The 25,157-nt window shown below is 41.9% G+C and overlaps 1 protein-coding gene and 1 pseudogene across 19 annotated transcripts in view; both read right to left on the reverse strand.

The window, feature by feature from the left end:
- Positions 1-25,157, reverse strand: part of FBXL20 (F-box and leucine rich repeat protein 20) — a 172,991-nt gene that overhangs the window by 82,502 nt on the left and 65,332 nt on the right. For all 19 annotated transcript variants that reach the window (XM_074019489.1, XM_074019488.1, XM_065531467.2 and 16 more), the window contains one exon: positions 24,575-24,636. Coding sequence is in view for 16 of the 19 variants with exons in the window: in XM_065531467.2 (XP_065387539.1) it covers positions 24,575-24,636 (62 nt within the window). In the remaining 3 variants the exon portion in view is untranslated. The remainder of the gene's footprint in view (positions 1-24,574; positions 24,637-25,157) is intronic.
- On the reverse strand, positions 20,717-21,129 carry LOC123569483 (cytochrome c oxidase subunit 7C, mitochondrial pseudogene; annotated as a pseudogene).

Here is a 25,157-nt window from a genome sequence, read left to right on the forward strand (position 1 = left end):
GTGCTTCCCCCCAGCCCCCGAAACAATGTCTCACTCTGTCACCTAGGCTGGAGTGCAATAGTGCTATTTTGGCTCACTGCAACCTCTGCTTCTGGGGTTCAAGCGATTCTCCTGCCTCAGCCTCCTGAGTAGCTGGGATTACAGGCATGTGCCACCACACCTGACTAATTTTTATATTTTTAATAGAGACGGGGTTTCACCATGTTGGCCAGGCTGGTCTTGAACTTCTGACCTCGTGATCTGCCCGTCTTGGCCTGCCAAAGTGCTGGGATTACATGCGTGATCCACTGTGCCCTGCCGAGGTGCTTATTAAAATGTACAAAAATTACTGAATTCCAAACAATATGGTAATTATAAAGAAACAAAAAAATTGATGGAACAAAACAGAAGTATCCAGAAAGGCCCCAAATACATGTAGGAATTTAATACATAGGAGAGTTGACTTTTCAAATTAGTAGCAAAAGAATGAATTATTTAGTAAATGATGTTAAGAAACCTCATATTTGAAGAAAGTAAAATCCCTGCCCTCAAGCTATATATTAAAAAATTCCTATGATAGCTTTATTGGCAAAATGTTGACAATTAATTGAAGTGGAGTAACAGGAGTTTCATTATACCACGCTGTCTACTTTTATGTTCGTTGGAGTTAAGAATTCCATGAGAAAGAGTAGATTTTAGTGGATAAGAAGGCAGGCAGGTTGAGTTTTTGGAGTATGCCTAAAGAACACGAGAAGCTGGTCTGCATCTTTGATAGGATGTGGTAAGAATCCTCAACAATAGTCTAAGACTATCAGAATTCCACATTAAGCCAAGTCCTTGGAAAGCCCTTAACCTTAAAAGTGTTCTGTGCCACTACATTTTGTTATGAACATTTTACCACAATTAAAAAAACAAAACAGGCTGGGCACAGTGGCTCACACCTGTAATCCCAGCACTCTGGGAGGCTGAGGCGCGCAGATCACCCAAGGTGGGGAGTTCGACACCAGCCTGACCAACATGGAGAAACCCTGTCTCTACTAAAAATACAACATTAGCCAGGCGTGGTGGTGCACGCCTGTAATTCCAGCTACTTGGGAGGCTGAGACAAGAGAATCGCTTGAACCAGGGAGGCGGAGGTTACAGTGAGCCGCGATCGCGCCACTGTACTTCAGCCTGGGCAAAAAGAGCCAAACTCCATGTCAAAAAAACAAACAAATAAACCAAAAACTTTCTGTAGCATAATGCTGAAATAGATCATAAGCAACTTCCTCTTCTCCTTCTTAAATAAACCCAGAAACTCCCTAAAAAAGAAGCTCATAGCAAAATGTAAGCAGAAATCTCCTTATTAAAATACTGAGAAGTCTTTGTTGTTTTCAACTTAAGAATCAGCACAAATTTTATTACAATACAATATTAAAAAGAATTCTGGGCTGGGCGTGGTGGCTCACGTCTGTAATCTCAGCACTTTGGGAGGCTGAGGTGGGCAAATCACGTGGTCAGGAGATCGAGACCAGCCTGGCCAACATGGTGAAACTCCGTCTCTACTAAAAATACAAAAATTAGCTAGGCATGGTGGAGTATGCCTGTAATAATCCCAGCTACTCAGAAGGCTGAGGCAGGAGAGTTGCTTGAACCAGGGAGTAGGAGGTTGCAGTGAGCTGAGATTGCATCACTGCACTCCAGCCTGGCAACAGAGCAAGACTCCATCTCGGGGGGGGGGGGGGGGGGGGGGAAGGAAGAGAGAGAATTCTGTCTCTCAGAGAATTATTAATGTTTAAGGATAGTTTTTCAAATTTCAGATAATAGCAATTCTACATTCTAAGATTACCTTACAAACTGTCCACTAAAGCCCAATGAAGAGAGATTTAAAAAGGATAGCAGGGCTGGGCACAGTGGCTCACACCTGTAATCCTAACACTTTGGGAGGACAAGGTAGGCGGATCACAAGGTCAGGAGTTTGAGACCAGCCTTGCCAACTTGGTGAAACCCCATCTCTACTAAAAATACAAAAATTAGCTGGGCGTGGTGGCAGGTGCCTGTAATCCAAACTAGTCGGGAGGCTGAGGCAGGAGAACTGCTTGAATCCAGGAGGCGGAGGTGGTAGTGAGCTGAGAGCATCCAGCCTGGGCAACACAGCAAGACTCCATATCAAAAAAACAAAAAAAAAGTATAGCAGAGGGCAGAACTGGGGGGAGGTACTGGAGGCCAGAAAAACAAAAACAAAAAAACAAACAAACAAAAAAAACGAACAGCAGGGACGTAAATCTTTTCATTATTATTATTCTTTTAAATAGAGACCGGGTCTTGCTATGTTGCCCAGGCTGGTCTCGAACTCCTGGCCTCAAGCCATCCCTCCCACGCCAGTTTCCCAAAGTGCTGGGATTACAGGCATGAGCCACTGTGCCCAGCCAATCCTTTTATTAAGTCTAATATTGTGTATTACACTTACTTTGACGGGTTGATTCTAATTGAAAAACATATAGATGGTAATACACGTACTGGAAAAAGTCCTTTTTGTCCTCGAGACAGTCACTGTTGCTTATTTATCTTCCCCTAGATTTTGTGCCCCTACAAACAACATACATACACATACACACAGGTTTTGTTTCTTATACAAACTAGTTTTATAACTTGCTTTGTTGACATAATAAAAATGCAAATAATTTCTTATCAAATATTGTCTGCCTCTTGAAGAATTCTGTGCAAAATTTGGTAGATCAACTATCTATACTTGCCTTGTTAAAACTCAATGCTTAAAGCAAAATTTTCTTTTGGTATCAAGTAAAAATAATTAAAAATATATGTTTATAGCTACTTTAAAATTTTAAAAACCCTTTAATTTTTGGAGGTAGATCTATATTTGATCATATTTGTCTGTCTGCCTTCATCCATTCCCTCCTTCCTGAAGACAGTAACAGAAGCATAAAAGGTAAGTGGTTATATACGACCTCACAGCATGGTTTACCAACTTCTGACTAAATATTTCACACATAACTATCAGCATAAGAGGCTTTTGAATATAACTCGTATTATACAGATTGGAATATTAAAGCTTAGACTGATTTCTGATAGTGCCCTGTATGAATTTTTTTTTTTTTTTTTTTGAGATAAGAGTTTTACTCCTGTTGCCCAGACTGGAGTGCAGTGGCAAGATCTTGGCTCACTGCAACCTCTGTCTCCCAGGCTCAAGCGATTCTCCTGCCTCAGCCTCCCAAGGAGCTGGGACTATAGGTAAATACAACCATATCTGGCTAGTTTTTGTATTTGTTGTAGAGATGGGGTTTCACCATGTTGGCCAGGCTGGTCTCAAACTCCCAGTGATCCACTGGTCTTGGTCTCCCAGAATGCTATGACTACAAGCCGTGCTCGGCCCAGTATGAATACTCTACAACAAAAAGAGACTAATAGCCACATGTAACTCGGAAAACAACATATAGTTTTAACAAAATTTTTTATTTCATATTTTTATGATTGTATTTGCTAAGTTCTTTTTTTGTGTTTTTTACTCTGAAACTAGTATGTATTTGCTAAGTTATTGATTGCCTATAAAACAATTCTGCCTCCAAAATATACAGTGAACATAAGTGAAAACTTAAGAATACTCCCAGTATATTTTTGAAGTCCACAGTCGACATGCTGTATAAAAACTAATCAGTTGGCCAGGCATGGTGGCTCATGCTTGTAATTCCAGCACTTTGGGAGGCCAAGATGGGCGGATCACGAGGTCAGGAGTTTGAGACCAGCCTGGCCAACACAGTAAAACCCCATCTCTACTAAAAATACAAAACTTAGCCAGGCATGGTGGCAGGCGCCTGTAATCCCAGCTAGTTGGGAGACTGAGGCAGGAGAATCGCTTGAACCCGGGAGTCGGAGGTTGCAGTGAGCCAAGATCGCACCATTGCACTCCAGCCTAGTGACAGAGCTAGAATCTGTCTCAAAAAACAAAAAAAAACAAAAAACAAAAAACAAAAAACCATCAGTCTAGGGCCAGGCACGGTGACTCATGCCTGTAATCCCAACACTCTGGAAGGCCAAGGTGGGTGGATCAGCTGAGGTCAGGAGTTTGAGACCAGCCTGGCCAACATGGTGAAACCTCATCCCTATACTAAAAAAATACAAAAATTAGCTGGACATGGTGGCAGGCACCTGTAATCCCAGCTACTTGGGAGGCTGAGGCAGGAGAATTGCTTGAACTCAGGAGGTGGAGTTTGCGGTGAGCCAAGACTAGGCCATTGCACTCCAGCCTGGGCAACGACAGTGAAATTCTGTCTCAAAAAAGAAAAAACCAAAAAAACAAAAACAAATCAGGCTATAGTCATTTCCTGAAGTAAGCGTAGTATGACTGAAACTACCTGATTCAATGTTTTAATTTAGTACAAGGAAATCAGCTACCATATTCCTAAAAAATCAGTATTAATTGGTAATTCTATGATAAATACTCAAATCTGTCCCAGTTAGAACCAGCAGTAGATATTTCATTTGAACTTGAATTAATTCTTGATTTAATAGTAATAATGTCTGGATACAAGACTGATTACAAAACCAAACGCCTAGGCTGAGCATGGTGGCTCATGCCTAGAAGGCCAAGGCAGGAGGATCACTTGAGGGTAGAAGTTCGTGATCAGCCTGGAAAACATAGTGAGACACTATCTCTACCAAAAAAAAAAAAATTCCATGCCCCATGCTTAATTTCAGTTGTTTCATGTGTGCATATGTGTTTTGTGGGGAAATAATTATTTTTAAAATACTTTGAGATTAACAGACTAAAATATTCAAATGTAAAACTATATGGAAGTGAGCTGTTTTACAATTAAATAAATTCTTTAGGTGGAAGTGAGCTGTTTTACAATTAAATAAATTCTTTAGGTAATGACAAATGCATCAATATATTAAACTTTCAAAAAGTTTACAAAAAGCTGCTGTTTCTCCAGAACATCTGAGTACATAAACTGAGTATTAAAATGTATGTAGCCTGATACCTGTGAATATAAAGACATTTTTGTTTGTTTTGTTTTTTTTGTTGAGACGGAGTCTCGCTCTGTCGCCCAGGCTGGAGTGCAGTGGCCGGATCTCAGCTCACTGCAAGCTCCGCCTCCCGGGTTTATGCCATTCTCCTGCCTCAGCCTCCTAAATAGCTGGGACTACAGGCGCCCGCCACCTCGCCCGGCTAGTTTTTTTTTGTTTGTTTTTTGTATTTTTTTAGTAGAGATGGGGTTTCACTGTGTTAGCCAGGATGGTCTCGATCTCCTCGTGATCCGCCCGTCTGGGCCTCCCAAAGTGCTGGGATTACAGGCTTGAGCCACCGCGCCCGGCCTATAAAGATATTTTTAATTTAAAAATTTTTTAATTTGACTAAATATTAAGATTGAGAAGTGTATAAGAGTTAAGTGGATCATTATATTGAGCAGTTGATTATAAATTCTCATGAGTAGAATACTCCCGTTTACCTTGTCCAGATGCTCAAGTACTCTGTGTTAACTACTGGGGGTTGCGAGAATCCTCTTTCAGACAGGTGAAGCATGTTTTGATAGGAACACATATCTATAATGAGTAAAATAATGAAACTACTTCCTCAACCCACATAGGAAATAAAACCACCAACAAAACTCAAAAGTTAACCTCATTAATTTTTTTTTTTTTTTTTTTCTGAGACAGAGTCCCGCTCTGTCGCCCATGCTGAACTGCAGTGGTGCGATCTCGGCTCACCGCAAGCTCCGCCTCCCGGATTCACGCCATTCTCCTGCCTCAGCTTCCCAATTAGCTGGGACTACAGGTGCCCGCTACGGAGCCCCGCTAATTTTTTGTATTTTTAGCGGAGACGGGGTTTCACTGTGTTGGCCTGGATGGTCTCGATCTCCTGACCTTGTGATCCGCCTGCCTCAGCCTCCCAAACTGCTGGGATTACGGGCATGAGCCACTGCGCCCGGCCAACTGTTTGATTTATTTATTTTATTTATTTATTTTTTTGAGGCGGAGTGTCGCTCTGTCACCCAGGTTGGAGTGCAGTGGAGCAATCGTCGGCTCACTGCAAGCTCTGCCTCCCAGGTTCACGCCATTCTCCTGCCTCAGCCTCCCAAGTAGCTGGGACTGCAGGCACCCATCACCATGCCCAGCTAACTTTTTGTGTTTTTAGTAGAGATGGGGTTTCACGGTGTTAGCCAGGATGGTCTCGATCTCCTGACCTCAGGTGATTCGCCCGCCTCGGCCTCCCAAGGTGCTGGGATTACAGGCGTGAGCCACTGCGCCCAGCCTTAACCTCATTAATTTACAGCTGTCCAGAAAAAGGCAAGTCATTACGTATCCCTAAAGTTCTTAATTATATCCAGTACTGTGTTACAGAGGAAATTCAGTAACAATATAAAATATCTGCTTTTCAGAAGCATATATTCTTGTCGAAGAGTAGACACAAGGCAGCTTATTAACCAATATAATGTGTGACCTGAAAATATAGGTGCTATTGAAAGTAATGAAACAATGAGATCAAGATGGGTGGGGACAGTTAAGAAGGGGGTTTTCTCTCATCACCTTTCTTCTTACTTTACAATCTAATTTCTGTCTCTACTCAATGGCAATTGTACCTTGAAGAATACTACAGACTCACTTGTCAAGGCCTTACTATTCAACGGCCTTTCTCAGTTTTTAATAAGCCTCATCCCTTTAAAATTCAGGACACACTGGCCCGGCGCGGTGGCTCAAGCCTGTAATTCCAGCACTTTGGGAGGCCGAGACGGGTGGATCACAAGGTCAGGAGATCGAGACCATCCTGGCTAACCCGGTGAAACCCGGTCTCTACTAAAAAATACAAAAAACTAGCCGGGCGAGGTGGCAGGCACCTGTAATCCCAGCTACTCGGGAGGCTGAGGCAGGAGAATGGCGTAAACCCGGGAGGCGGAGCTTGCAGTGAGCTGAGATCCGGCCACTGCACTCTAGCCTGGGCGACAGAGCGAGACTCCGTCTCAAAAAAAAAAAAAAAAAAAAAAAAAAAATTCAGGACACACTGACCATTCCCTACTTATTAAGAATCTCTTCTCCTGGCTTCTCAGACACCACCTTACATGTCTTTAGTATACTTCTGTTTTCCTGCTTTTTTTTTTTTTTTTTTTTTTTTTTTTGAGACGGAGTCTCGCTCTGTCGCCCAGTCTGGAGTGCAGTGGTGCAATCTTGGCTCACTGCACCCTCCACCTCCCAGGTTCAAGCAATTCTCTGCCTCAGCCTCCTGAGTAGCTGGGATTACAGGCACCTGCCACCACACCCAGCTAATTTTTGTATTTTTAGTAGAGATGGGGTTTCACCATCTTGGCCAGGCAGATTTTGAACTCCTGACCTTGTGATCTACCCACCTTGGCCTCCCAAAGTGCTCGGATTAAAGGCATGAGCCACCGTGCCTGGCCTACACTTCTGTTTTCAAATGAAGGCATGTCCCAAGATTTAGTTCTTATTCTTATGCTTTACTGTGTACTAAAGAATGGCTCATAAATCAACTGCACGGGTATACCTGGAGTGCTTGTTAAAATGCAGATTCCTGGGTCCTAGATCAGACCTACAGACTCAGAATCTCTAGGTGAGAAACGTAGGAATCTATCTTTCCTAAACACTCTCTCTAGGTGGTTTTGTTTTTTTAGACGGAGTCTCACATTGTTATCTAAGCTGGAATGCAGTGGCACGATCTCGGCTCACCACAACCTCCAACTCCCAGGTTCAAGCGATTCTCCTGCCTCAGCCTCCCAAGTAGCTGGGATTACAGGCGCTCACCACCACACCCAGCTAATTTTTTATATTTTTGGTAGAGACGGGGTTTCACCATGTTGGCCAGACTGGTCTCAAACTCCTGACCTCAGGTGATCCGCCCACCTCCCAAAGTGCTGGGACTACAGGCATAAGCCACGGCACCTGGCCCAGGTGTTTCTTAATAATGTTAAAGAGGGATCACCTAACTACTATAAAAACATTTATAAAATTGTGAATTTAGAGTTTGGCAATTCATTTTTTTTTTTTTTAAGAAAACTGCAGAACAAGTAGACATTTCTCTTTTTAATCCTCCAATTAAGTTGTGAAATATACCAGGATAGAAATATAACAACAGTGCATTGCAGCAAGGTTTGATCATTAACTTACAAATTCAAATGTCTAGATGAAGATGAAATTTCTTAATCCAAATCCAACTGATAAAAAATGAATGTCAATGATGGCATTTGAGATTTAATACTCAAAAAAAGTCAAGGCCAAGAATCATTCTTTAGGCCAGGTGCAGTGGCTCACACCTGTAATCCTAGCACTTTGGGAGGTGCCAAGACAGGTGGATGGGTTTGAGCTCAGGAGTTCTGAGACCAGCCTGGACAATATGGGAAAACTTTGTTTCTACAAAAAATACAAAAATTAGCCAGGCGTGGCACCTGTAGTCCTAGTTACTCAGGAGGCTGAGGTGGGAGGATCACCTGACCCTGGGAAATCGAGGTTGCAGTGAGCTGTGATTGTGCCACTGCACTCCAGCCTGGATGACAGAGTGAGACCCTGTCTCAAAAAAAATAGTAATAATAATTATTCTTTAGACAAAACTCTTGTAAAGTGATTCAAAATGAAGGATGAGAATGGGGTAGAAGGAAGGTTGGACTGCAGAGACGTATCTTTTAGGTAATACCTTTTTGTATAGATCTGACTTTTGAAATAACATGTTTTAAATAAACATAAAATTGGTTTTACTTCTGGTCATGGCTGAGTAAGCTTCCACTGAACTAACCTTCCACACACAATTATAAATTCGGAGTGAAATATTAAAAATTACCACCTGAATGTATTGGAAAGTGAACAAAAACAGGTAGATATTAAAGGGAGTAGGGGAATGACAATTTCTAGTTTTACAGCATTTATCCTGAGGGCAAGTTATATTTGGGACTCTCAGAGCATTTAGAAAATGGATAGAAACCTGCAAAGGAAAACTAGAGAACAGAATTCGGAGCAATCACATTGTAGACTGTGGAGAGATCCAATGTGAGGCAACACAAATTCTGTTCAAATTGCTGACTGACCTCTGAACACTGAATGCACAGGGCAGACTCCAAGCAGCTAAGGGTAAAAGAATTGAACTTATATTTGAGCTGGCACCCATGACAGGCTGTTTGGGTACAGCAAAGTTAAACTATCTGCTAAAAAAAATAAATATACTGAATAAGGATGGGGAGGAAAATCCTGATATAGTTTGCATGTCTGTCCCTTCAAGTCTCATGTAGAAATGTGATCCCCAATGTTGGACGTGGGGCCTGCTGAGAGGTATTAGATCATGGGGCAGACACCTCATGAATGGCTTAGTACTACCCCCTTAATCATCAGTGAGTTCTCCTCCAGTTTTCATACACGATCTGGTTGTTTAAGAGTCTGGGACTTGGCCGGGCGCGGTGGCTCACGCCTGTAATCCCAGCACTTTGGGAGTCCGAGGCGGGCGGATCACAAGGTCAGGAGATCGAGACCACGGTGAAACCCCGTCTCTACTAAAAATTACAAAAAATTAGCCGGGCGCGGTTGTGGGCGCCTGTAGTCCCAGCTACTCGGGAGGCTGAGGCAGGAGAATGGCGTGAACCCGGGAGGCGGAGCTTGCAGTGAGCGGAGATCGCGCCACTGCACTCCAGCCTGGGCTGGGTGACAGAGCGAGACTCCGTCTCAAAAAAAAAAAAAAAAAAAAAGAGTCTGGGACTTCCCTCTTTTCTCTCTTCCTCTCTTGCCATGTGATAAGCCAGCTCCCCCTTTGCCTTCTGCCATGATTAGAGACTTCCTAACTTCTCACCAGGAGTAGATGCTAGTTTCTGGTATATGCTGCAGAATCATAAGCCAAAATAAACCTCTTTATAAATTACCCAGTCTCAGGTATTTAATTATGGCAATCCAAACGGACTGACACAAATCCAAAACTGAATACGAAAATAAATGAGTGAAATGAACTATATTCTAAATGAATAACCTAAAGAACTAATCAAAGTTAACTTAAAAAAAATTATTGCCAGGTGCAGTGGCTCACACCTGTAATCCCAGGCATTCCAAGCCAGCCTGGGCAACATGGTGAAAACCCATCTCTACAAAGAAATACAAAAATTAGCTGGGAGTGGTGGCACCCACCTGTGGTCCTAGCTGCTAGAAAGGCTGAGGTGGGGGGATCATCTGAGACTGGGAAGATCAAGGCTACAGTGAGCCATAATCACACCAATGCACTCCAGCCTGGGTGACAGAGCAAGACTCTGTTAAAAAATTTTTTTAGAGATGGGGTCTTGCTCTGGATGGGGTCTTGCTCTGTCACCCAGGCTGGAGTGTAGTCGTGCTACCATATACCTCACTGCAGCCTCAAACTCCTGGGCTCAAGCAATCCTTTCATCTCAGCCTCCCAAGTAGTTAGGACTACAAGTGCTCACCACACCTGGCTAATATATATACACACACGCTTTTGTAGAGACAGGGCTCTCACTATGTTGCCCAGGATGGTCTTGAACTCCTGGCCTCAAATGATCCTCCTGTCTTGGCTTTTTTTTTTTTTTTTTTTTTGAAACAGGGTCTCACTCTGTCACCCAGACTAGAGTGCAGTGGAGCATCTTGGCTCACCGAAACCTCTGGCTCACAGGCTCAAGTGATTCTCCTGCCTCTGCCTCCTGAATAGCTGGGATTACAGGCGTGTGCCACCACGCCTGTCTCCACTAATTTTTGTATTTTTAGTAGAGATGGGGTTTCACTATGCTGGCCATGCTAGTCTCAAACTCCTGACCTCAAACGATCCACCCACCTTGGCCTCCCAAAGTGCTGGGATTACAGATGTGAGCCACTGCACCCAGCCCTGTTTTGGCCTTTAAAAGTGTTAGGATTACAGCCACGCACCAACATACCCAGCCTCAAAGTTAACTTCTAAACTCAGAATTTTCTTTAGATTATCAGGCTAAAGACAAAAAGCAAAAAACAAAAAATATAAATAACAAGCTCCAATTAGATTTTCTTCACAGTGGTATGGGTTAATCACTTTATGTGCTTTCTAGGATTAAGTAAGCATATTATGGAGTTATATTTCTTCCCTGGAGAAAGAAGTTAAAAATACAGAAAGGAGGAGGAACAGAATGAACCCTAAGGTAATAGACTCGGTATTATTGGGGGTGTCAATATGAACTAGGTATGTTTGCTTATGTAAGAGGATTATAGTTTTTAATCTATCCAGCCATCTATACAGATATAGATATGGGCAGATATAAAATTATGTGAGATGCACACATGCACCCCCCAAAAACCATGTATTTATTAAAGTACATCCATCCACAAGGAAATTAAAAAAAAAAAATACATCCACAACCAAACATGTATTTCTCGTTTTATTTTGTTTTTTTGAGACAGAGTCTCGCTCTGTCGCCCAGGCTGGAGTGCAGTGGCACAATCTCAGCTCACTGCAAGCTCTGCCTCCTGGGTTCACAACATTCTCCTGCCTCAGCCTCCCGAGTAGCTGGGACTACAGGCGCCCACCACCACGCCCAGGTAACCAAACATGTATTTCTTAGCTCTGTCTGATGAGAAAGTCTAGAAGCAATGACACCCAGGAGTAATGAGCATATCTAGCATAAAGACTATATAGTTTCTGGCTGGGTACAGTGGCTCATGCCTGGAATGCCAGCACTTTGGGAGGCTGAGGTGGGCGCAACACATGAGGTCAGGTGTTTGAGACCAGCCTGGCCAACATGGTGAAACCCCATTTCTTTTAAAAATACAAAAATTAGCCAGGCGTGGTGGCAAGTGCCTGTAATCCCAGCTACTTGGGAGGCTGTGGTAGGAGAATCGTTTGAACATGGGAGGCAGAGATTGCAGTGAGCTGAGATCGCGCCACTGTACTCCAGCCAGGGCGACACAGAGAAACTCTGTCTCAAAAAAAAAAAAAAAAAAAAAAGATTGTAGTTTATAAATACCATTCTCTACTAAAAAAATTACAAGGGCTCCTTTGAGAAATTGATTGATTCCAGGACTGAATCAAGGGAGGTATAAGAAGGGTCTGAAACACCTTGTGCCAGAAAACAAGGAAGTGCTCAATGAATGATAGGAACATATTCAAAGGACAAAGGACACAGCTGGATGTGGATCCCACTGAAACAATTTGAGCATCAAAATAATGATAACCCAAATGAGGTAACAATGCACTGAATATATTAGCAATCCATGAATCCATACTGATATAAACACAAACAAATAACAAACTGGATCCAAGAGAAAGCTCTTCTTTATGGTGGAACTCCAACTAATAAAATGTGGAAGTAACAGCAAATTTAGAAAATCATAATCATATTGCAACTGCAATAGTAATAACTGTTTCAGGAAAGAATCAAACTAGTGAGTCAAAGTCTTATGAGAAACAAGATATTTACAATGTCATGGCTAGGCACAGTTGCTCATGCCTGTAATTCCAGTGCTTTTGGAGGCCAAGGTAGGAGGACCACTTGAGGCCAGGAGTTCAAGACAGCCTAGGCAACATAATGAGACCTCTATTTCTACAAAAAATTTAAAAATTAGCCAGGCATGGTGGGGCATGCCTGTAATCCCAGCTACTCAGGAGACAGAGGTGGGAGGATTGCTTGAGTGCAGGAGTTCAAGGGTGCAGTGAGCTTTCACTGGCCACTGCACTTCAGACTGGGTGACAGAGCAAGACTCTGTCAAAAAAATAAATAAATAAAATAGAATAAAATAATAAAATAAATACAATGTCTCAAAGTATTTTACCATAGGACATTATTTAAACAAAGGGAAAAAATAGTAACATGACAATGAAAAAATCTGGCAGATACTCCTCAGACCTAATGATGAAAGCTGACATCATCAGTAATAGGACAAAGAGACATCTTATGCCTATACAGTTAGAAGGACACTACTTCTACCATACTCTGACCCAAATCCGTAAGTTAAATTTAATTATGAGGCACATTCTACAAAGTAACTGGCCTATAATCTTCAAAACTGTCAATGTTGTGAAAGACAAAGTCTGAAAAATTGTTGCGGATTAAATACATCCAAAGAGACTTGACAAATAAATGTAATCTGTGATACTGGCTGGAACTGAATCAAGAAGAAAAATATTTTCCCCCTTTACTATAAAGGATATAAATGAAAAAATATTAATAACTAGAACAGGGTCTCTGGATTACATAATAGTATGAGACAATGCTCGTATCTTCACTTTGATTACTGTACTGTGGTGTTTTCTTTCTATCTATCTATCTATCTATTTATCTAGATATCTATCTATCTAGATATCTATATATAATGTTTTTGTTTTTAGAAAATACTGCAGCCTTTCAGAGGTAAAAAGCATCATGTCTATAACTTATCTTTAATGGTTCAGAAAAAAACAGAGAGAAAAAAGGTCAGGTATGGTGGCTCACACCTGTAATCCCAGTGCTTTGGGAGGCCAAGGTAGGAGGATCACTTGAGGCCAGGAGCTCGAGATCAGCCTGAGCAACATAGCAAGACCTTGTCTCTACAAAAAGAAAAATTAAAACAAATTAGCCAGGTGTGATGGCACATGCCTGTAGCCCTAGCTACTAGGCTGGAATGGGAGAATTGCTTGAGTCCAGGAGTTTGAGGCTGCAGCGAAGTATGATTGTGTCACCGGCACTCCAACCTGGGTGACACAGCAAGGCTCTGTCTCAAAAAAATCAAAAATAGGATGGGCGTGGTGGCTCACACCTGTAATCCCAACACTTTGGGAGGCTGAAGCAGGCGGATCATCTGAGGTCAGGAGTTCAAGACCAGCCTGGTCAACATGGTGAAACCCTGTCTCTACAAAAATACAAAAAAAAGTAGCCAGGCATGATGGCAGCTGCCTGTACTCCCAGCTACTCAGGAGGCTGAGGCAGGAGAATCACTTGAACTGGGAGGCTGAGGTTGCAGTGAGCCGAAATCATGCCATTGCACTCCAGCCTGGGCAACAGAGCGAGACTCTTGTCTCAAAAAATAAAAAATAAAAATAAAAAATAGGCTAGGTGCAGTGGCTCATGCCTGTAATCCCAGCACTTTGGGAGGTTGAGGCAGGTGGATCACACAAGGTCAGGAATTCAAAACCAGCCTGGCCAACATGGTGAAACCCCATCTCTACTAAAACTACAAAAATTAGCTGGACATAGTGGTGTGTGTCTATAATCCCAGCTACTGGGGAGGCTGAAGCAGGAGGATTGCTTGAACTTGGGAAGCGGAGGTTGCAGTGAGCCAAGATCACACCACTAACACGCCAGCCTGGGCGACAGAGCAAGACTCCGTCTCAAAAATAATCAAATTAATTAATTAATTTATTTATTTTTAAAGAAAAAGAAAGAAAATGAGGGGCCAAACAGGGCCAAAGTCTCTCCATGAGAGACTAAAACATCCAATGTACTCTACAGAGTGTTTTTATTTTTCCTCCAGGAAATGGAACAATGAGCTTGACAATATTAAAACAGATGACAATTAGGCAGAAACAAACAAACCAGGGAGAAAATAATCAGAAAGGCAGCATCCAATTTACAATTGGAGTACATGTACAAAGTTTGTAAATTCTCCAAGAGAAATAATATTATAAATGATGGCTAACTTGCCAGGCAAACCTTTAAAAAAAATCCTAAATTACAATATTATGTACTATGCAAAGAGCTTGGGCCTCAAATCTTGTAGCATACCTGAATCAAAGTCCTTTTCCTCTGCCCACAAAAAGTACTCAACAATCTCTCTCATGGGACTACATGCATGTGCCACCACACCTGGCTAATTTTTATTTTTGTTTTGTTTTTTGAGACAGTCTCGTTCTGCGCCCAGGCTGCAGTACAGAGGCATGATTTTTTTACAGTCTCCACCTCCCGGGTTCAAGTGATTCTTCTGCCTCAGCCTCCCGAGTAGCTGGGATTACAGGTGTGTGCCATCATGCCCAGCTAATTTTTGTATTTTTAGTAGAGATGGGGTTTTATCTTGAACTCCTGGCCTCAGGTGTTCTGTCCGCCTCGGCCTCCCAAAGTGCTGGGATTACAGGTGGGAGCCATCACGTTCAGCCTAATTTTTGTATTTTTGTAGATACGGGGTACTACTCTTTAAGTCACAGCTTATTTGTCTCATTTCCTGGGAAGCATCTTCTGTCTAGGTTTAAAGCTCTACATGTGAGATTGCTCTAATGACCTAGGCAAAACCTCTTTTCTAGCTCTATATTGATTATTTCCAGGCCTGTTCTCTCTACTGCCCTGTGAGCTCCTTGAGGACAGTGATTGTTTATTTCTATTTCCAGCATAATGCCTGGAACATTGTAGGCACTCAACAAATGTTTGTACCCACATTAAACTTTAAGGAAAGGTAATTTCATTATTTCTATACATCTCATGTCCCTCATAAAGAATATCAGTTGTCATCCCACATAGAGAAACTCTCCTAAATGACTAAATCTGTTTGTCTCTTCATTAGATAAATAGCCCTGCACTGTAATGGTTTGAATATTTCTATTACTAGTTTTTGTATTTTATGCTTTTATATTTAATCCATTTGGCCTGCTACAACAAAATACCTCAGACTGGGTAATTTATAAACAGCATAAAGTCACTTTATGGTCTATGAGTAAAAAGTAGAACCAATAGTAACAATACATGCCTAACAATTTTCTAGCATTTACTATGTGCCAAGCACTGTGTCCTCAATTAACAGCAAGCATATGACAGAACCCAGGTAGTCAGACTGCAGAGTCCATGTTCTTAACTATTAATGCTTTTCAAAGGAAGGAAAACACAGACTTAAATTTTTCCACACCTTCAACTCCTAGCATTTAAACCGAAGGAAAGACTACAAGAAATCTAAAACATTGTGTGTGAGCTTCTCTGAAATGAATATGAGATTGCACATGTACAGAAAAGAGTTAACACAGCAGGCCTAAGAACGCTATCTTTAGAAATGCCTGCTTGCAAGGTTAGCCCCTGAATGGCACCTAAGCCGCTGGATTTTGGAAGGGTTCCTACCATTCACTGATGAGCTTCTCTAATGGACGATATTTCACATGTCGTCACAACTTGTTGCTGGAGGAATTAAGTGCACCCTGTATGATTCCACTGGGAAAGGACCCTCGGAGCTTGCTTCTGGTTTCCTGCATGCACCTTTCCCCTTTGTTGATTTTTCTATCTTTTCTTTTTTTTAAGACAAGAGTCTCGCTCCATGCCCAGGCTGAAGTGCAGTGGGGGTGATCTTGGCTCACTGCAACCTCCACCTCCCGGGTTCAGGCCATTCTCCTGCCTCAGCCTCCCGAGTAGCTGGGACTACAGGCGCCCACCACCACGCCCAGCTTATTTTTTGTATTTATTTAGTAGAGACAGGGTTTCACCGTGCTAGCCAGGAAGGTCTCGATCTCCTGACCTCATGATCCGCCCACCTCGGCCTCCCAAAGTGCTGGGATTACAGGCATGAGCCACTGAGCCAGGCTGTATCCTTTCTTATAATAAACCATAGTTTTGTGTATGACTACATGATGAGTCCTATGAATCCTCCTGCACATCACCACACCTGTGGATGGATCTAGGGGACCCCAACACAGTATGAATTGCTGCCTTTTTCCTTTCTTTTTTCTTTTTTAAGAGATAGGGCCTAGCTACGTTATGCTGGTCTCTAACTCCTGGCCTGAAGCAATCCACCTGCCTCAGCCTCCCAAGTAGCTGAGATTATAGGCATGAGTCACCACACCTGGCTCTCTACTTACTATTTTAGACAAAGAAAAAAAATTCAGCTAATCCATTCTTTCCATTTCAGTTCATAAAGTTCATCTCTTACCCATTTACACAGATATATTGGTCACATTATAACACAACACCAGAAGAGTTGAAAAAATGAGAAAAAAATTTCATATTCTTTTTTACCTCAATCCTTTAATCAACTGCCTGTTTTTCCTTCTGCAGCTAGTGAGCCTTATCTCTCCAGTTCCCAGGCATTGTGAAGACTCTTTCTCTAGCTGTGCAGCTGCAAGGTCACTAGACAGATAATCTCAAGTCGTAAAACATCTCAAGTCTCAAGACAGATAATCTCAAGTTGTTCCTTAAAAAGTAAGAAATGATGTAATGCATGTTTTAACTGAATAACTGTCCTTGTTTCTCGCTTCTGTAATATGCATTCCCCTGCACAGATCTCCCCCCGCCCCATGAAATGCTTAAAAGATAGCTTGACTCTTTGTTCGAGGCTCAGTCCTTTGGATGTTAATCCAACTGGGCCAATGCACCTAAATAATTAAATAATTCCTCCTCAGCCCCTCGGTCTCTCTGATTCCTTAATTATCCTGCTGCACCATCTCTACTAAAAATGCAAAAAATTAGCCGGGTGTGGTGGCACATACTGTAGTCCCAGCTACTCAGGAAGCTGAGGCAGGAGAATACTTTGAACCCAGGAGGCGGAGGTTGCAGTGGGCCGAGATTGCACCACTGCACTCAGCCTGGGCAACAGAGCAAGACTGTCAAAAAAAAAAAAAAAAAGGATTTTTTGAGAAACAACTTACTTCACAGTAGCTCTTGGAAAACAGAGTCTTTGTCTTAGAAACATAGACGTTCATTTTTCAAGTGGTACACCTAAGTAAGTACATATGGTTTTGCTCTAAGAAGTAGTACTGTCGATCTTGCTAACTGAATTTCATATTATGCAAACAGTGGATTCCAGCTTGTTAAACCAACCATTAATCACAAACTTTGTTTCAATAGGGAAGGAAGAGAATCAGTATAAAAGGGGAAACAGGCTGGGCGCAGTGGCTCATGCCTGTAATCCTAATACTGCGTGCGGCTAAGGGGAGAGGATTGCTTGAGGCCAGAAGTACAAAACCAGCCTGGTCAACAAAGTGAGACCCCATCTCTACAAAAGGAAAAAAAAAAAAATTAGCCGGGCATAGTGGATCATGTGTGTAGTCCCAGCTACTCAGGAGCTGAGGAAGAAGATCAATCATTTAGGCCCCTGAATTTGGGACTGCCATTATCATCCCACTGTATTCCAGCCTAGGCAACACCTGCCTTGGAACGGAACGGAACGGAACGGAACGGAACGGAACGGAACGGAACAGAACAGAACAGAACAGAACAGAACAGAATAGAACACTAGACTAGACTAGACTAGACTAGACTAGAATAAAATAGAGGAACCAAGAACACTCGCTTAAATTATTGGTAATTTGGCTATAAGCACTGCAAATACATGGAAATAATATGGTCCTAGAAACACAATTGCTTTTGTAGGTTAATACATGTTTGATGAAATGATATAATATGTAATTTAACATCTAAACAAACCAAATGTGTATTTATTAAACTGCACTTTTAAAAATAGCCAATACACAGAAACTCAAAAGACAAACACAAATTTAAAAGACACAGAAAAGCTGAGCAACAAAATAAGCAGTGAGGGTAACAATGTAACTCACAGACTAAAACAAATATCCATGAGTCAATAGTATAGATAACTATAAATAGAACAGATGGGAAAGCTCTGCCTTACAGCAGAATTTCAATTAATGAAAGTAGAAGGCTGAGGGCGGTGGCTCACACCTGTAATCCCAGCAATTTGGGAGGCCAAGGTGGACAGATCACTCAAGTTCAGGAGTTTGAGACCAGCCTGGCCAACATGGTGAAACCCCCATCTCTACTAAAAATACAAAAATTAGCCCGGTGTGGTGGCGCACGCCTATAATCCCAGCTACTCGGGAGGCTGAGGCAGGAGAATCACTTGAACCTGTGAGGCGGGGGTTGCAGTGAGCAGAAATTGCACCATTGCATTCCAGCCTGGGCAACAGTGTGAGACACTGCCTCAAAAAAAAAAGAAAGTAGAAAGAATTGGGCAGACAGAAACCACCACAGTAGCAAACTCCACAATGTTAACCTTCATATAACATGATGGATGTTAAAAATAATAAACAAAAAAATGTAACAATGTATAACGTAGTCTCAATGTAGTTCTAGTCATAGTAAATTTATTCATTACAAAAAAGAACATAATTCTGCAGTGGATAAGCTGAAAGATACCACCTTAACTAAGTGACCAAAGTTAGTATCACCAGTAACAAGCATAATTGACATCATGTACCTCTTGTTGATACATGGACAAGGGTACACCAACTCTACAGTATACTTGTCAAACTGCATAACTTGAATTTAATTATGAGAAAACAAGAGTAAACATCAGACAAAGCTAAATTCAGGATATTATATTTTAAAACTGACTAATATTCTTTAAAATTATCAAGGCTGGGTACAATGGCTCATGCCTATAATTCCAGTACTTTGGGAGGCTGAGGTGGACAGATCACTCAAGGTCAGGAGTTTGAGCCCAGCCTGGCCAACATGGTGAATCCCATCTCTACCAAAAAATACAAAAACTAGCCAAGTGTGGTGGTCCACACCTGTAGCCCCAGCTACTCAGGAGGCCGAGGCAGGAAAATCCCTTGAACCTAGGAGGCGGAGGTTACAGTGAGCCGAGATCATGCCACTGCACTCCAACCTGGGAGACAGTGAGACCCTGTCTCAAAAAAAAAAAAAAAAAAAAAAGACCAGCCTGGGAAAATAAGAAAATTAGCCAGGCCAGAATTTAAGAGTAGCCTGAGTAACACAGTGATACCCCATCTCTACGAAAATTTAAAAATTAGGCAGGTGTGGTGGCATGTACCTGTAGTCCCAGCTATTTGGGAGGCTGAAATGGGAGGATCACTTCAGGCTGAGAGGTCAAGGCTGCAGTGAGCTGTGTTTGCACCACTGCAGTCCAGCTTCAGTGACAGAAGGAGACTTTTCTGTATTCAGCAGGAAATTCTGCTGTATTTCCTGCTTCTCTGTTGAAGCTGTGGATAAAATCCTGTTCTTAGAAGAGCAAGGAGGCATAACAATTTAATGTAATGTGTAATCCTGGACTGAATCCTGTGCCAAAAAAAGAATACTACCGTACAGTTGAAGAACTTGAATAAGATTTGTAGATTAGTTCACAGAGCTTTTTTTTTTTTTTCTTTTTTTTGAGTCTTGCTCTGTCACCAGGCTGGAGTGCAGTGGCACGTGATCTTGGTTCACTGCAACCTCCACCTGCTGGGTTCGATTCCCATCTCAGCATCCCAAGTAGCTGGAACTACAGGCGCGTATCACCACGCCTGGCTAATTTTTTTTTTTTTGTATTTTAGTAGAGACGGGGTTTCACCACGTTGGCCAGGATGATCTTGATCTCCTGACCTCGTGATCTGCCTGTCCCAGCCTCCCAAAGTGCTGGGATTACAGGCATGAGTCACCGCGACCGGCCTTATTTTTTTTTTTTTTTGAAATGCAGTCTCATTTTGTCACCCAGGCTGAAGCGCAATGGCACTCACTGCAACCTCTGCCTCCCTGGGTTCAAGCGATTCTCCTGCCTCAGCCTCCCAAGTAGCTGGGATCACAAGTACCCACTGCCACCATGCCCAGCTAATTTCTGGGGTTTTTGTTTGTTTGTTTGTTTTTTTCGCTCTGTTGTCAGGCTGGAGTGCAGTGGCGTGATCTTGGCTCACTGCAACCTCTGCCTCCCGGGTTCAAGCGATTCTCCTGCCTCAGCCTCCTGAGTGGCTGGGATTACAGGCACGTGCCACCACGCCTGGCTAATTTTTGTATTTTTAGTAGAGATGGGGTTTCACCATGTTGGCCAGGCTGGTCTCAATCTCCTGACCGTGTGATCTGCCCACCTCAGCCTCCCAAAGTACTGGGATTTTAAGTGTGAGCCACTGTGCCCATCCAACAGTCCTGTTTCAATGCTAATCTCCTTTTTCTTTTTCATGTCATAAGTTTATTGACAAACATATCTAGTATGCCATATGAGTTAGAGTTTGATCCATTTCCAGGGGGCTACATCTCTTAAAATGCTCTTCGTATCTGTTAAATGGATGAACTGAAACATCCTTATGATTTAAGCAATTAGTGTCTTACTAGAAGAAGGGTGTAGCAAATGCTGATCCAAAGTACAACCACATCTTAGCTAGTAACGCCCACTTGGTTTCCACTGAAAATGGCAAATTCTTCCCAGGACCCTCCTCAGAGTGGCTCCTACGGACCACAGAGGTTGTGAACCTCCGGATGCTCTGGCCCAACATAGCGCTGCTGGAAGCTCTGAGAAAGGCGCAGAGACCGAAGATGGATGAAATGGCAGCACCTCACCAAGACCTTGTTTTCACGACCTCATCCCCCTGTGCTCAAGGACCGAAAGGAAAGATGGGAAATCTCAATGTTAATTTCCTGATTTTGATAACTGATATTGTTGAGATATAAGATGTTAATTGAGAAAGCTGAAGTATAAATTCTCTGTCCTATTTTTAGAACTTTTTGTTTAAGTATGACACTATTTCAAAATGAAAACTTAAAAATAAGAACATCTAAAAAAAAAAAGATACAGAAAAGCCTACTGAAAAGTCAGTTTTTCTTATCTTCCTACTACCCAGTTATCCTTCCCAGAGGCATCTACTGTTCCAGTCATAAAAACCACATATTTTAAAGTAATTTTGAACCATTACTTAAACTTTTTTTTTTTTTTTGAGACTGAGTCTGGCTCTGTCGTCCAGGCTGGAGTGCAGTGGCCGGATCTCAGCTCACTGCAAGCTCCGCCTCCCGGGTTTACGCCATTCTCCTGCCTCAGCCTCCCGAGTAGCTGGGACCACATGCGCCCGCCACTTCGCCCGGCTAGTTTTTTTTTTTTGTATTTTTTAGTAGAGATGGGGTTTCACCGTGTTAGCCAGGATGGTCTCGATCTCCTGACCTCGTGATCCGCCCGTCTCGGCCTCCCAAAGTGCTGGGATTACAGGCTTGAGCCACCGCGCCCGGCCAAACTTTTAAAGATATATTAAACTCAATGAATTTTTTAAAATTACAAATGCCAGCCGGGCGCGGTGGCTCACGCCTGTAATCCCAGCACTTTGGGAGGCCGAGGCGGGCGGATCACAAGGTCAGGAGATCGAGACCATCCTGGCTAACACGGTGAAACCCCGTCTCTACTAAAAATACAAAAAAATTAGCCGGGCGCGATGGCGGGCGCCTGTAGTCCCAGCTACTCAGGAGGCTGAGGCAGGAGAATGGCGGGATCCCGGGAGGCGGAGCTTGCAGTGAGCCGAGATCGCGCCATTGCACTCCAGCCTGGGGGACACAGCGAGACTCCGTCTCAAAAAAAAAAAAATTACAAATGCCCCAAAGTGAATTTATTAAAATTTATGCTGATCAATTGTTTTCTATCTAGTAAATGTCAAAGATATCAAAAAAGCCTCTGTGCTATTTGGCTTTAATTGTTTAAACAAATTTTGCTTTTTTTTTTTTGTAACATGGCAAGGTTTCATCATGGGTTTTGAACAAAATTTCAAAATTTCAACCAACTATTTTACATACTTAAACCAATGTTTTGTATACTTAAATACATTCATAAGTATTAAGTGTTTTGTGGTGTCAAATCTGTTTCCTTCCTTTCCAGGATATTAATTTCACTTGGCGTCCAATTGAGGAAGGACTTGTTTCCAACATTAAGTTCAGAATTGGTTGTTTGGATTTCAAGTTCATTTCCCCCATAGAAATTATATAATAAATGGTAGTTAGATTCCCTGATTGGCTTAGAAAGGAACCAATTTAACCTATAATGTATATAAGAGTTATTCCAATATAACACATATAAATTCAAATCAAGCTCTCAATGATAAAAATGTTGCTATAGATAAAATATCTCCAATGTTCCAATTTGAGAAAACAGGCACATATCTTCTTTTAGATGAGAGGCAGAGGTCATGCCGGAAATTCGTTACATAACTCTATATTGTAGTCCACGTTGAAGACTGAAGAGTACAGGCAGAATTAAGGAGAGAAGGTTCATATGTGACTGTGTGTTCATATGGTACCTACAGGACTGTTTACATATGTTCATATACCCCTCCCATATACTTCCTCACTCCATCACTATTAGGCTTGGACATGTGACTCGCTTCAGGCAATGGAATATAAGTAATGTAATATTATATATAATATTACATTATATATATTAAATATTATATATATTACATTATATAATAATTTTATATATTATGTATAATATATATAATTTATATTATAATATAAATGTAAGCTGTATCAAAGATCACTTAGGTGACCTGGCTTGGTATGTCGTACACCTGCCCTCAGTCTTGGAGAAAAAAACTACTGAGATTTATGACTTGTTTGTGATAGCAAAGTCTGGTTGATTTAGAAGTCTCTCCTCATCTAACTTCACTTGTAATGTCATCTGTGTGGTAACTGTGCACCTTATAGCTCATCAACATGTACTAGAGTGAGGTTAGAAATGATGACAAAAGCTAGAAAGAACACGAGTAGGCAATGCTACAGTCTAAAGAATTTCAGAAAATGTTACCTATAGTACCCTCATCTCTCTGATGGATTTATTTAATTAAAAGGCTTCCTACCGCTCCCCACTCCTATCCTGCAATTTGGTCTTTGCATGGTAGTCAGACTAATTATTTAAAAACAGAAACCAGATTATGTATTTACGTTATACCCCTTTCTAATCATGAGGGGTTTTGTAGGCCATGGTATGGAATTTTGAGTTTCATGGTGAAAATGAAAAATTCTAGAAGTAATAAAAACTAAAAATGTAAACCATAACACAGTAGGGCCAGTTACCAGACTCAAGTAATTTTCCTAAATCTTAGTGAACCTTAAGTGAGCTACTGTAGGCCGGGTACAGTGGCTCAAGTCTGTAATCCTAGCACCCCGAGAGGCCGATGTGGGAGGACTGCTTGAGTCCAGCAGCTCAAGACTATCCTGGGCAACACAGTGAGATCACCTCTCTCTACAGAAAATTGAAAAAAAAAAAAAAAAAAAAAAGAAAGAAAGAAAGAAAAAGTTAGAGCCAGGCGCGGTGGCTCACACCTGTAATCCCAGCACTTTTGGGAGGCTGAGGCAGGCAGATCACAAGGTCAGGAGATCGAGACCATCCTGGCTAACACAGTGAAACCCTGTCTCTACTAAAAAATACAAAAAACTTAGCCGGGCATGGTGGCGGACACCTGTAGTCCCAGCTACTCGGAAGGCTGAGGCAGGAGAATGGCGTGAACCCGGGAGGCAGAGCTTGCAGTAAGCTGAGATTGCACCACTGCACTCCAGCCTGGGTGACAGAGCGAGACTCCATCTCAAAAAAAAAAAAAAAGCCAGACATGGTGACATGTGCCTGTAGTCCCAGCTACTCAGGAGGCTGAGGTGGGAGGACTGCTTGAGCCTGGGAGGTCGAGGCTGCAGTAAGTGCAGTAAGCCATGATTGTGCCACTGCACTCCAGCCTGGGTGACAGAGCAAGACCCTGTCTCAAAACCAAACAAACAAAAAACCTACATTACTGTACATACAAGAATAAAGAAAAGGGAAAATATGTACATAAAATCATATTAGTACAAGTTGGAACAGAAAAAGTTGGTACTAAATTTTGAAATATCTTGATTGACATCTAAAAAATGTAGAGTAAGATTGTTCAAAGCAATCAAATTTAAAAATTCAGATACAGATACTATACATATATGAAAATTGGCAAAAAGTTAAAAAAAATTTAAACAGACAAATATGACATACACACAAAAAAACACCTAAAATTAGTATTCAGACTCACCGTAACAGGAGTTCTTTGGGAAGTTTTTTATTGATTACAGCTTCATCACTATTTGAGAACATCTGCAAAAACAAAATCAGAGTGTCAAGTGTTACTTAATATTTTATTACAGAATGTTCAACTCAATAGTTTAGAGGCAATGCTCTCAGGAAAGAGGTAAAAAAAAATACAGTGGGTATCATAAACCAAAGTCATAATTTTGGAGACTCTTTAAGATGAAAAAGATCTTTGAGGCATTTAATTCATTCCCTGTCTCCAAAGAAAAAGAACTAATAGCAGTCAGGATACATTAAGTATCAGATACTGTTTCAGGTGTTTTCACATATTAATGGTTTTAATCTTCATACCATCCCTATTATCTTCACTTTACAGATAGGAAGGTTAGTTACCAAAGGTCTACTGCTCAGAGGCCGGGCAGAGCAACTCACATCTGTAATTCCAGCACTTTCAGAGGCTGAGGCAGGTGCATTGCTTGAGCTGAGGAGTTCAAGACCAGCCTAGGCAACATGGCGAAACTTCTTTTTTTTTTTTTTTTTTGAGACAGAGTCTTGCTCTGTTGCCCAGTCTGGAGTGCAGTGGCATG

This window comes from Macaca fascicularis, chromosome 16 (assembly GCF_037993035.2).
Source record: "Macaca fascicularis isolate 582-1 chromosome 16, T2T-MFA8v1.1".
Classification (NCBI taxonomy): Eukaryota; Metazoa; Chordata; class Mammalia; order Primates; family Cercopithecidae; genus Macaca; species Macaca fascicularis.